We start from the raw sequence: 14403 nt of genomic DNA on the forward strand, positions 1-14403 counted from the left end.
CCCCTGCCTAATGTTGTGTAAGTCCCTCATGGCTGCTAGTGCACCTCTGACCCGTATTGGCATTGACTTCAAAAAATTCTGAAAGTGTCCTGTGGTCTCAGGCACCAAGACGTTAGCGGCAGATCGCTTGTTCTATGAAGTGGGGCCTTCATGAATCAGACCTGTTTTTTTCGGCACATCCCACATATGCTCATGTCGATTTAGATCTAGGGAATTTGAAGGTAGAGTCAAGACCTTGAACTCGTTGTCATGTACCTCAAACCATTCTTGAACAGTTTTTGCAGTGTGGCAGAGAACATTATCCCGCTGAAAGATAAAACTGCCGTCAGGGAAGATAGTTGCAATAGGGTGGTGTATGTGAGAACTGGTCTGCAACAATGATTAAATAGGTGCCAACGTCACACTATGGTCACAGTGCATACTGCTACCATCTCTTCCTCATGTAAACAATGTACACACACCCATCCATCCACTTGATGTTAAAGAAAACGTGATCCATCAGCCCAGACGCCGTCTTCCATCGCTCCATGGTCCAGTTCGGAAGGTCACATGCACAGTCTAAACATTTTCGGTTATAGACAGGGGTCAGTGTGGGCATTCTGACTGGTTTGTAACTACATAGCAAGCTGTGATACACAGTGGGTTCTCACACTTTACTATCACAGTCAGCTTTAATGTTTTCAGCAGTGTGTGCTGCACTACTGCTTTGGTGGAATCAGACCCCACCAGCCTGTCTTTCTCCCCACACACACCATTGATTGTCCATGGCTCTGTTGCTGTTTGGCCAACTGCCCCTCCTTGGTGCAGTTTTGATGGATACTAACCACTGCATACTGGGATCTTACCACAGATCCTGCCATTTTAGAACTCTGACCCAGTCGTCTAGCCATCACAATTTGCCCATTTTTACTTCCTCCAGCACATCAACTACAAGAACTGACGGATTATTTGCTGACTAATATATCCCACCCCATGACAGTTGCTACTCTTACAAGACCATCAATGTTATTTATTTCACCTGTCAGTGCTTTTAATTTTGTGGCTTATTGTTTTATATTTATCTGTCAAGAAGACATCTTGGTTAATGTAACTTGATTTGCTCAGTGTAAAGACAAAGAGACTCTTGTGTAAATACTGCAGGTTTAAGCCAGCAGTGATCTGGGCCAAATATAAAATCCCAGTGTTGATTGTGCATGTCTCAGCTTTAGTAGACTTACTCCCCTCCCTCCACTACAAGTGAGTGTTGGGCAAGTGGTGATTGCAGGGTAAGATCGTATTTAACTGCTGAACAGTTTACACATCATAGAGCAAGGAGCTTGCAAAGCTGTGGGCTGCATTCCAGGAATTTTCCAGATCTCCCATGTGGTGCTGCCAAAACACTTACACTGTACTATATACATATGGACTGTACTTGCATATAAATAAACACATTTGCCCTGTTTTTTGGACCTATCCCACCTTGATTTGCATTCAAATCTACATATCCCGCTTTACACAAAACTTAGAACTTTTCATGTCATGAATTTGAATTGAAGCAGGCTCAGTTCTGGCAACAGCCAATGTTAGTGTCATTTAGCATATATGTAGCTATAAAACACAAAATGTTTCCTTCTCAGTGCCTTGTGACGTGTGGAAAAGGCTACAAGCACCGTCAGACCTGGTGTCAGTTTGGTGAAGATCGTCTAGATGATCGGTTTTGTGGCTCGTCTAAACCCGAGTCAGTGCAGACGTGCCAGCAGCAGGAGTGTGCCTCTTGGCAGGTCGGACCATGGGGACAGGTGAGTTGTACCTGTGTTTACATTACCTTTATAATACAGTGGACAGCAGTGTTTTCTTTGTTCAAGGTTTTCTAAAATGTGATCATTGGTCAGGTAAGAGGAGTAGTGGTGATGCACTACTACAGCTCACTGATAAATAAATAATCAAATTGCATTCCCATTGCATTGCCTGACTGATACCACCTAAAATCAATATCATGATCTCTTATCATCTTTACCTCAACAGCTTCAACCAGTTACTATTTTTTTAAACTTTCAGTTGTAAGAATGGTTTGCAAGTTTTTTTTGTTGTTCTTTTGGTTCTTTTTTGATCAAAATCTATACATTTTTATGGTCCTTATCCCTGCCAAGCTTTTGCAGAGATAGAAAAATAAGAATTGTTTCACATCTTGTGTTCTAGTTCAAAATACCAAAGATTCTATAATATTAGCACATGGAGTAGGGTTGGCAAACACCTGTGTAATGGACTGCTGTGTCCCAAATATCCCCAGGTGAGGTATGTTATGTTCTGTAGCATCACTACTGAAGCCAAAATGTACCCACACCACTGAGATGACTTGTTTTTTTGTACCATCACTTTTGTACCTGCACCTGCAAAGACTTCTGTTCCTTAAACACTGAGCTGATTTATGTTACATCTATTAAAGCCGTGAGCGACCAGTAGGGAGCTTGCCAGGCACATCTGATTGTTTGTGAGTGTGTGTGTGTGTGTGTGTGTGTGTGTGTGTGTGTGTGTGTGTGTGTGTGTGAGAAAGAGATCATAAAGAAGCATGTGCTAACTGACGGCGATCAATTCTCTGGTAGTTGGTATTCTCCAATTCATTCTTGAAATTATGTCGAACATATCAATATAGTTAGAAGGTTCTAATGTGAATTAATAGATTTGGTTATTTGCTCTGCCCTACAGCAGATGAGTCTCTAAAATTACTTTTTTTCAAGTAATTTTAGAATGCACACTGGATATCTTGATCCACGGCTTTCATATTTCTGCAACACAGAAATGTAACAAGTAGATGGGAAGCAGTGCAGGAGATTTTTCTCCCCAGATGTAAACCATGGGGAGGACACAAATGAGCCCATCATTTAGTACCGGCTCTTCCTCTCTCCTGTATATAGACATCTTGCAAAAAATGAAGATACAAAAGCATGGGAGAATCTGGATAGCGGTGTTCCTCTACAAAGCTTTACATGGTGTTATACATACAGTACAAAGTGATTGTGAGCATGCTCTGCCTGTATACAGAGAGCTGAACAGCCAAAAATGTGAGATATTTTTCTGCCCCCCCCATCAGAGGATGTGTGCATGTTAAGGTATATTTGAAGTAGTTTAATGAAGCGTGGTCAAATGGTAGCTGAAGTTGCCGCCACACAAGTTTGACCCCATTTCATTGAAGGCAGTGAGCCAGAAGAAAGTGTGGGGTGGTACCCATTGGCTTAGCTACAGTGGAAAAACAACCAGTGCAATGTATATGAGTTCCCGCATATATTTGATCTTGGGACTCTTATCTGTAAAAAGCTTCCTTTTTGCCAATGCTAGTTTATGTTCTTTTTTTATATTTGTGTGTGGGGGTTTGTTTTGTTGCCTTAAAAGAACCATCTGTTTGTTGCTTGCCTTGCTTGTCTTTTTCTCAGCTTTCTCTCTTTGGCTCACTGTTACTAATGTTTCTCTACTACCCCCCCCCCCCCTCCTTTTTCTTCTCTCTCTTTGAACCCAGTGCACTACCTCTTGTGGGCCAGGCTACCAGATGCGAGCTGTGAAGTGTGTGGTTGGCTCTTACGGTGCTGTCATGGATGACACTGAATGTAATGCTGCGACTCGACCCACTGACACCCAGGTAAGGAGGTGTTACTTTCCTCCCTTTCATGCCCACAATATATTTATCTCCTCCTCACTAAGAGAGAGCAACAGTTGCTCTGTGGTTGAGTGTGAAGAGAGAAGTAAGCATCCATGTTCTTGCGCACCGACACTGAAAACAGACACAGATAAACACACATTTCATTTCCACCTGGTCTCAATAAAGCTATGCTCTGTGATCTGATCTGGTGAGGGAAAGACAGAGGGGGGAGTTATGCTGGCCTCACTATCCTAACATAGAAACGCATAACTTAAAAGACAGGATTGCTTAAAGCCCATATGTTCTCTTCACGTTACCCTCATTGTGTAGCAGACACGTGAAGTGTGGCAGACGTCGTGTTTGTCTTAAATGTATTGCACACCAGAAGCATATCTGAAATTTGGAACCAGACAAACCTCACTTAAGACTGTTTGCACTAATTTGCACAGATTTTAGTGTCTGACAGCCATTGAGGAGCATAGACCTTATGACTCAATAAATACAGTAGGCAATACCAATAAGAATTATGCAGTAACAAATGGAAGTTCTAGTGGTGGATCAGCCAACAAATCCAGTGAGAACACCAGCTCTCTTGTACCAAAAACAAACATGGACAGCAATGAATATCAAACATGGTGTAAAGAAGCTGGCAGCAACTGGATCTGTAGAGTTAAGATTAGGCCTTACTACTCGCTCACTATTTGATTTAATCTGTCAGCTTTCTAATGCAGCTGACTCAGAAAAGATCAGAATGAACTGAAATTGGTCCAATGATTTTACACACTCAATTTATATTTAAAATTGGCACAGCAACTTGTTGAAGTGTCCATGCCTTCATATAGGGCTGCCAGGGAAATTAATGCATTATGGCAGCTCAGGACATTCTACGACTCTGTGGTAGTGTCTGCTATTTTCTATGCAGTGGTCTGCTGGGGAGCAGGGAGCACTGAAAGGGACAGAAAGAGACTAAACAGACTGGTCAGGAGGGCTGGTTCTGTCCTGGACTGTTCCCTGGACTTCATAGAGGAGGTGGGTGAGAGGAGGATGTTGTCAAAGCTCACATCCATCATGGACAATCCCTCTCACCCACTGCATGACACTGTGGGGTCTTTAAGCAGCTCCTTCAGCAGCAGACTGAGACATCCACCCTGCAAGAAAGAGCGCTATCGCAGGTCCTTCATCCCATCTGCTATAAGACTTTACAACATCAGCATCACTGGCTGATGTTAACATAAACTGGACTATATCATTACCACCCCAAACCATAAAATTTGCACAGACATTCTTGCACTGCACATCTTTGCACTTTTAAACTTTATTTTTATTTTTATTTTTTCTGTTAAAAATTTTGCCACCCTTGTATATATTGTAAATAAAACTGCTGTAACAATGTAAATTTCCCCTGGAGTGGGGAGAAATAAAGAACTTTATCTTATCTTATCTTATCTTATCTTATCATATAACAAACAGCAATGATGTCAGTTTGATATATTTCATATTTGTCTTTATTTCTTTGTATTTAAACACATCAATACTAATAATATTCTAAATATAATGAATAGTTTTTGTGTTTTTTCTAGCTAGACTCACTAGGACTGTTGTATTCCAATATCAAGATTAGAAAGATTTAGCATGTGCCAGTACATAGCAAGTCAAGTGCAGTATGCCAAAAATACCAGGATGTCTTACTTTATGCAAGCCAGTATGCTTTTCTGGCCATTTTTACACACAAAACATCTGCACAGTCACAGTGCATCACAGTGTCTCAAGCAAGTATAAACAAGTTGGACCCACTGAGAATGCTCAGACAGCTCATTTTGCACTCCAGACCATGAGGAATATATGAGAAAGATGCAATATTATGATGAAGTCGTATATCCTGATTGTGTGCATATTGCATAAAATAGTGCATACTTTGTAGGGCAGCTGTAGTTCATACTTGAAGTAAAAAGACAAAGTATGCTATTTGGAATGCAGGCTTCATTTCACTGCAATTACAGTGTCATCTTTTCTTCAAAATAATGTTGAATAGAATATCGTAATGTATAGTTAATAACTTGATTATGATTCAGTAACTTAATTTACACATATCCCAGCATGCAATGAAAGCAGCGCCTCATGATGCTTAAAGTTAAAAAAGTTAAAGATAAAAAGCTTAACAAGAGTAATAATTACTGTTTAATCTATTTAATAGTTAATGGGTCCTGTTTTCTTCAGAATAAGTATTAAAGTGCGAGTCAACCAATAAACATTACACCTGTTTGCTGTTGTGCAAAACAACTTCAATAACTTCTATTAATTTGAAAAGAATGTGGGAATTGTAATGGCTGGCTGTGACATGATATCTCAGATCTGAGCAGTGAAGTAAAATAAAGCCACGGAATTACTCAGATAGACATGGACACTGATTAGTATTTAGACTGTAACCTACCAGACAGTGTTCAGATCAGCAATAATTCTAGACTTTGACAAAATCCCAATCATCAGTCTTATTTATTCTCATTTTGGATCTCACTCTTGCCTTCTTTTCAAAACATCCCTTAGTTGTCACAGCTTTGCTTGGACATTTGGCCACTGACAGTAAATTTGTCTTAATTCATGATTTATCACAAGTAAGACTTAAGTGATGTTCTTCAAATGATTAGCTACTAATATTTAAAGCAGACATGTTGAAAATGATGCCACATTTTTCAAATATTTTGCTTCTGTCTCCTCCACCCACCTGTAATACAGACTGATAAAGGAAGATGAGGGTAAATTTTCCTTCATCTGTATGTTAAGTGTTCCTCACAACACAAAGTGACAGAGAAACACCAAAGAAACTTACAGTATTTTAAGCTGAATGAGAGTTTTGTTTGGTCAGCGTTGGGCGTAAACCCATTTCAGAGGGCTGAGCATGCAGACTCAGGATGAGGCCCCCCTCTAGTCGCAGCAGCTCTTAATTCCGGTGCCTGGGTCGGCAGAGACCGGTGACCAGTGACCCTGAAGCAGTCGCCCCACCTCGTTGTGATTCTAACCAGCCAGCCATGAAGTGGGCCACCAGGCCACTAGTCCCACCACCGCCCGCCACCGAGCAGGGCTTAGAAATAGAGGGGCGACGGATGGATGGATGGATGGATGGATGGATGGATGGATGGATGGATGGATGGAGGTTTGAGTACAAGGAGGAGAGAAGTGGAGGGACGAAACTCTTTGCTCAACATGTCCACAAATGGACTGGAAAAAGAACAGTAAAAACTCAACATCCATGCAAAATCCAGATATGACAAGAAGTGTGCGTAAAGCTACTTTAAACACCGCCTTGAGGCCTATTTGTTTCGTTTAGGAGGTAAAGTGTGGAATGTGTAGTCTACCCAGAGTCTGATTAAGGCCCTTATTCCTACAGACAGGAGGTCAGAGGGCACCGGAGAGTATTGGGGGGGGGGGAGGAAAGGGCGGAAGGTGAGGAACAAGGGGGTGGATTAGGGGTGGAGTTTACAACCACGCCAGCATGGGCATTGGAGCCCTGAATACCACTCCACTATGACCTGTTATGACAGGGATCAGGGCTTTATGCTGAGTGGCTTACTGCCACAATCCATAGTTTGAACTGACGGGGCGGACCCTGTTAATGTTGTTTTGGTAAGGTTGGGGGAAAGGGTTGATGGGAAACATAACTACTCTCAAACGCAGAGCTGTAGGAATATAGTTTAAGTTGTTTATGACTGTCCCATGTCAGAGGAGGTATCTCTGACATTCATGGTATTTTGTGGTCAGGGACAGATGTTGTTACAGTATATTCATTTTGTTAATCACTGCATGAATGGGTGTATGTGTCCCTTCTTCCACAGGACTGTGAAATGGCCCAGTGTCCCAGCAGCCACCCTATTCCCCCGGGGACCAAAGTCCCTTCCCACCAGGGCCACAAAACCCAGTGGCGCTTTGGTTCCTGGACCCAGGTTGGTTGTCTTGTCACATTTCAGTCTGTCTGTTTGTCGGTTTCCAGTTTCTAAACCTTTCTCTTCTGCTCAACAGTGCAGTGCCAGCTGTGGCAAAGGGACACGGATGCGCTATGTGAGTTGTCGTGACAACCAGGGTGGCGTGGCGGAGGAGTCGGCATGTGCCCACCTACCAAAACCCCCGGCCAGGGAAGTGTGCTCGGTAGTGGCTTGTGGACAGTGGAAAGTGCTGGAATGGACAGTGGTAAGAAAAACAGGCATCATCACAATTTCTTCAGTTGTGTCTGACCCAGCTGTCATAGATTATCTCAAAATGTTGCACCAAAACTTTTACAAGCCCACTCTGTGGTGTTGTGGTGGAAAAATTTGGAAGAGAATGTTCCTGTTGGATAAATACTCATTCCCTGTTTGATCTGCATCATGTTATGCTTCCAGACAGCATTGTTGCCTTCATTGTTGCCACACAGATGTTCAAGGTTTATTTATTTCAGCGTTCTCTGGATTCATTTTCACCTACACTGACCGTCAGTGCCTGCATGCACATTGCAGATGTTAGTGTGAGCAAGGATGTGGAGACAGGGTGGCAGCTGGAATGCAAGTGTAGATGGAGGGCTGGTGGAGGAGGACTGCAGTGAGGCTAAAGAAGGAGTGTGTGTGTGTTTGTGTGCATCTGAGAAAGAGAGAGGAATTGGGAGTGAAGTGCAAGTTTCTGGATCTGGGAGATGGAAGGGGCTGCAGTGAGGGGCTCCAGTCTTGTTTACAGATGTTTCTCATCAGAGTCCTGGTGATACAGTACAGTCAGACTGCAGGTCTGGCCACCATACACATACACAACATGCACAAACACACATCCACGCACACCCACACGTATACCACCAAGCCAAAGACACTCATTGACCCCCGAAAGGAAACGGTTCATCCCAAGGCCGAGAAGATTTCAGAGGCCTGGTCCAGCTATACACGGACACACAACACTAGATTTATGATTCCAAAACAACACATTCTTCTCTAGCTAGCAGCACGCTACAATATGACATATTTTTGCAATTGTTCTCAGGGCCTGTACAGGTTACAGTATGTTGAACTACAGCTTTATTTAGTGTCACATTATTTATATCAGTGTCATGCATAACCACTTTACAGTATATATATAGTCATGTGAAACATTGTGACAGAGCTGTGTAAACCTCTGGACAGCCTAATTCCAAGCCAGGTTTTGGAGTAGACTGCTGTTGCTTAAGTATAATAGATCACCTTATGCAAGACAGAAACTCTGCAAGGGAGGAGCTATGGGAGACACCATTTGTGCTTTATAGAAGATCTCACTTGTGTTATTGTCAATAAAAAATGTGAACTTAGATCCTTCAAGGAGATACTACATTGTCAGTTTGCATGGATGAACCATGTCATTGTTTTTGAAATTTCTGTGCAGATTTTGCACTTTGCTGGCATCAAGATTAAGTTTTATGTAGCAACATCTGTTGGTCACCTCTTGTTTGCCCTTCAGCAAGGAAACAGGTCACTAAATTGGCAGCTGGTTGCCCCTAGTGAAATGGTTTAGATATCTTGAGGTATTGAGATCTACAGTTGGTTGTATAAAGCAGCTACAGTCATTGTTCCAGACCATGATGGGGAAAAGCAGATTGTTAAAGTTCTTTGTTTTCCACATGTGGTGACACATGCTGAGTAATGACAAAACATGACATTAAGTTGAAATTCGTGTAAGAAAAAAGCCCAAAAAGCAAGAAAATGAGAGACCCTTACATTTGGTGCGTGTGGATTTGTGTTTGTACACGTTTACGTTCCTGAGTAATTTCTTCATCTTCTCTATATGTTTGTGTTTTCAGTGCTCCGTGACCTGTGGCCAGGGAAAGACGACACGACAGGTCCTGTGTGTCAACTTCAGCGACCAAGAGGTGAATGCCAGTGAGTGCGACCCAGACGATCGTCCTGCCACAGAGCAGGACTGCGCCATGTCTCAATGCCCGTCCCGCTCCACTGAGTCCCGACCTTTGCCGTCCTCACCAAACACCAGCACCAGGAACAACCTGCCCCGTAGCCAATCCCACCAATGGCGGACTGGACCCTGGGGCGCGGTGAGGGATCTTACACACAAATACATTTCATCACAATGTGCAACAAACATTTGCACACTACAATTGAATGTTGTGTTAATCTTGTTCAGCCCATCATTCAGCAATAAAATAAGGCAGAGTTGAACTGAGACAGATGGGTTTTTTTTTTAAAGCTGCTATCATTAGGAAACTACCTGTCCACACTAAGAACTGTTTAAGGCTGTTTTGGAAAAGCCACATGTTCATTCTCATGCCAAGAGTCATTCACTTTCATGTGTGTGTGGTAAATATGGAATTTTAATCAGTACCTAGTAAGTTTTGGTAATGGAAAAAACAAATAAAACATGACAATAAGTGGGTTTTAGAGGTCCTTACAGGCGGATTTTATTACCATTGGACATAGGCAGGCAAGCTATTTTCCCATGTTTTGTGCTAAGTGTTGTAGGGATAAAAGATTTAAACACAAAGGTAATCTAGAAAGTCCAGTAATTTGTTAGAACCGTTTGTAACCTGCTACAGCCCTTGATAACAGCTCTTGTTTTGGCCTAATTGCCAAAGACTGACCCTATGGATCTTTTTTTTTTTCTGAATTGTCGCATTGTTTTTTTTTAATGGTTAAGTGGTTACCAAAAATAACTTTGACCTTATATAATTCTGGGAAGTGATTAAAGCTATTTCTAGTGACTCTTCCTTCCTCTGTCCTGAGGATATGAACTTTAATATAGAAGCAGAAACGTTCAGTCATTTGACATGACACGCCCCCTATTTGTATTGTCCGACTGTTTGTGGGGGCTTGTGTGCACATGGTATGTATCTCAGAGTAAACATAGACCCATTGGAATGTCTACTACGTGCATTAAATCCAGTGTACTGATTCACGACTTCGCAGCTGGAAGTTTTACTTTGCTGTGTTTGCTCGTTACTGTGTCTAAATAAAATGCAAATGAATATACACCTCAGGAAGTCATTGACACCTATACACTGAGATTTTGAGAACCGTCTTTTAGACAGTGTGCCCTCTTTTATCTTTTCAACAACAGTGCTCCAGCACATGTGCAGGAGGCTTCCAGCGGCGTGTAGTAGTGTGCCAGGATGAGAATGGTTACCCTGCCAACAGCTGTGAGGATCGCAGCCGACCCAATGAGCAACGATCCTGTGAGTCAGGGCCATGTCCACAGTGGATCTATGGCAGCTGGGGAGAGGTAAGACACCAGTGAACTTTACAAAGGCTCTTGAGCGTCATTGATCTGGTTTAGAAACTACAAACAATGGGGCGGTCAGTTGTGTTTAAATAATACCTTAGGAATCGTTATGCTTCACAGAAGACAGATCTATTTTCACCTGAAAAAAATTGGCCCACTTTTTTTTTTTTACATTTGAAAACCTTTTCCTGAACCTCTCCCCCTGTTTTCCTCAGTGCACTAAGCCATGTGGAGGTGGAATAAAGACAAGATTGGTGGTGTGTCAGCGTCCAAATGGCGAGCGTTTCAACGATCTGAGCTGCGAGATCCACGACAAGCCACCAGATCGCGAGCAGTGCAATACTCAGCCGTGTCCTTCTAGCCCCCACTGGAGCACAGACCCATGGAGCTCGGTACGCTCATAAAAAATACTCTATGCCTTGTTTTTCAACCTCATATATTGTCAAATATCTGTAGTCTTACTATTTCAAAACCAGTCTTAAAGGAGGCAGGATGATTGTGGTGCTTGTACACTGGAGGTATTACACTCCGGCTTCTCTACTTTAACTTTAACCCACTCCACTTCCTGCTCTCTCTCTGGTGCCTGCGATTGGTCAGCGTTTCGTCAAGACATTCAGAAAGATCATTTCTGTTGCACTTGAATGGTAATGATACGCTCACTTGCAAAATACCAAAAAAACATCACAAATTACTTCAGTGACAGCTGTGACCATAAGAACATAAGGACATTTTTTGTCAGTCCTTGTTACCATTTAAACTGTTCTTGAGCCTTGTATTAGTTATTGAAAAATTCAGGATCACTTTGTATCACAATCAAAGTTAGTTTTGTAAAATATTGTTTTTAAAGATTATTTATTAAGATATTTTTTCCTTTTTATCTCCTGTATATAGCATTAACTTTGAAAAGTGATTTATTTTGTGTCTTAGCTCTTTGTATTCGCACATTTAGCCAATCATTGTTCATATGCAAATACTGATGAATGTTTTTGTATATCAGGAATATACAGTATGATGCCTTGTTCTTTTATTATCCAAAGAATGGCCCATAATCTCCAAATATGTGGTGCTACATAATATAATCCATGTTCTGTTATGAACATAAAAAGCACCAACTTTACATAGGACTGTATCTGGTCTGTGTACTATACATCTTTGTACTATATACATCTTTGAAATGGCTATTGTATCAAGAATTCAATTTGTCTCAAGGCACATGTGGTTTTTGGAGAAGTTACTAATGTTTAGACACTTTATTTTACAGTTTACATGTTTACACCCTGCTATGAAATCAGCAGTGGCGTTGCTCTAAAATGACACTGATGCAGACATATGTTAACTCAGAAGTGCCTGAAACGTCCAGTATCAGCAGTAAAGACCAAGAAACAGCAGCTGTACCAGCACTGTAAAATAAAGTGTCTCATGGAGTTTGTGGTAGTTAGAACTAATAGCCATTGTATTCCAGTATGGCAGAGAGTTTTGACCCAGATTTCCTTAGTGTGGCCAAAACAATAGTTTTAAAGCTCTCTGCTTCTAAGGTGCTTGACACGAGTGTATTTATATTGTGTTAGTCAATGTTTGCTTTGTACAGTAAGTACTTGGAGTTGCTAAATATGCTATGCTATGCTCAACAATACCTCACTTGGAACAAAACACAACTCAACTAGCCATTAAACAATGATAACCTACACTACAGTGGTGCTTTGGCCAAACAAGGGAGATATAAGATATGAATATCAAAAATAAACCATCACATTATTGATTGGTTAGGTATTCATTGTGGCACATTGCTTCTCAATGCTGCCTCTTCTGTGCTTTTTTTTTATTTCTTTCCATGAGCAGTTTGTGCACTGATCAGATTGATCAGCAAAATGCAAAGTGTATCACAGATTTGATGAAATAATTTTGAATTGTCTTTGATTGTCCATCAAATAACTTGCTTAACCTTTAAGAAAATGGGCTGTTAAATGTCGTACTTTGAACATGTGATACCTGTGACCACAGGGGAAGTTAATGGTGTTTTGTATCCAGAGCTCTTACTCTGAGCCAACCTAATGTGTCTACCTCAGTCTCTGTTATGATTGCCCCCCTGCCGTATCTTTCTCTCCCTTGCACTGGAGAGATTTTGGCTGGCTAAGATTAAGCATGAGTTGTTGAGGCTACCCAGTGCAGTTGATGGCCCTAAACACAGATCTGATGTGTGTGTGTCATCCCCCACCTTGTAATGCTTACCATCTCCATGATTACAGTGAAAACTGATCCAGAATCTGTGGTTAGGGGCAACTTTGCCTGCAGCCCACCCAGTTGACTCCTCCTGGTCATAAATGTCTGTACTGACATCACACCTTATTTTAAGGGCCTGTTAACACAGCAGTGAGTACATTTTTTACCACACATCATTTGCTAATGAGCACTATTGCTTGTAATGCCTCCCATGTGTGATTGTAAGGCAGCGTAAACTCAAATCTAGGTTCAATCAGTGAAAGTAGAACACGGTGTTAACACATCATAGTGAATTGTGCTAGCATTCCCTTTTAGTTTTCATTTTCCAGTCTTAGCAGTTTGACTCTTTGTGGTTAACCTCTCTGTGCAAATAGCAGTCTTGCAAAAACACTATATCAACAGGCTCTTGAAATAAGTATAATGTATGTCTCTTATTCACAAATGGCAGTATTAGTCTATGTTTCAAGAATATTTCTGTATATTTATGTAATTACTTGTATTTATTGTTTACTCATTATAATGTTATGTCAATATTTAATTTTTTATGGATTTTGTTGGATTTCTGTTCATTTCCAGAAAAGGTTACGATTAAAGTGAAGTAGAGGTACTATCAAAGGCTTTTTTTCATTCTTACTTGAGCAAAACATTTTTTTCTCACATGCAGTGGCCAAGACATGGTCACAGAAAATTAGAGGGAAAGGGGAAAATAATCTGATTTGCTGGTAACTTCCGTGGACAGGTTATTTTAAAAACACAGAAACTGAGATAATTGATCCAAGTACCACCCTTTAACAGCATTCATTAACACTAATAGCCTCGCTGCTTGCAACATTGTACTCCTGCTGCTAAGCTCTGTATTGAAATAGTTAACTCCACATCACTAACTCAAGCTTTACGGTAATTACAGTGTGTTTGTGGATACGGAAGTGGCCTATATTGTTTAGCACTTTACCTATGGGTAAAAGATTTAAAAAGACGTCTGGCAAATAGCTTATAAAGCTGTCCTCCCTGCCATTCAATTCAAGGGGGTGTTTTCCCTGAATGAAAACACACAAATCAGCGAGCAATGTCCTTGTTATTTTATGTGGTCAGGGCCTCTGCTGACCTCTGTTAGCAACCATGTTTTTACCATCTGTGTCAGGAGTTCAAAGCCTTTTCTGTCAAGCTAAATCGCTGTGCTGTGTGACAGAGCCTCAGTATACTTCCCATTTCGCATATTTTGCTCATTCGCTCTTCATGCATACCCAGGCTTTTTCTGGGATGCTTGGTGACGCGTGCTGGGCTATGAAGTCGCTAGCGCCCCTTTCCCCTTCCTGTCAGGCCCCTCTGCTGCCGTCTAATGCGGGTTGATGACA

The 14403-nt window shown here is 41.5% G+C and overlaps 1 protein-coding gene across 2 annotated transcripts in view; it reads left to right on the forward strand.

Moving 5' to 3' along the window:
* LOC111586039 (A disintegrin and metalloproteinase with thrombospondin motifs 9) overlaps nucleotides 1-14403 on the forward strand; it is a 54050-nt gene that overhangs the window by 17858 nt on the left and 21789 nt on the right. For both annotated transcript variants that reach the window (XM_023295717.3, XM_035941846.2), the window contains exons 22-28: nucleotides 1617-1778; nucleotides 3494-3613; nucleotides 7444-7551; nucleotides 7628-7795; nucleotides 9399-9647; nucleotides 10667-10828; nucleotides 11044-11220. In XM_023295717.3, the coding sequence (XP_023151485.1) occupies nucleotides 1617-1778; nucleotides 3494-3613; nucleotides 7444-7551; nucleotides 7628-7795; nucleotides 9399-9647; nucleotides 10667-10828; nucleotides 11044-11220 (1146 nt within the window). The remainder of the gene's footprint in view (nucleotides 1-1616; nucleotides 1779-3493; nucleotides 3614-7443; nucleotides 7552-7627; nucleotides 7796-9398; nucleotides 9648-10666; nucleotides 10829-11043; nucleotides 11221-14403) is intronic.

This window comes from Amphiprion ocellaris, chromosome 5 (assembly GCF_022539595.1).
Source record: "Amphiprion ocellaris isolate individual 3 ecotype Okinawa chromosome 5, ASM2253959v1, whole genome shotgun sequence".
Classification (NCBI taxonomy): domain Eukaryota; kingdom Metazoa; phylum Chordata; class Actinopteri; family Pomacentridae; genus Amphiprion; species Amphiprion ocellaris.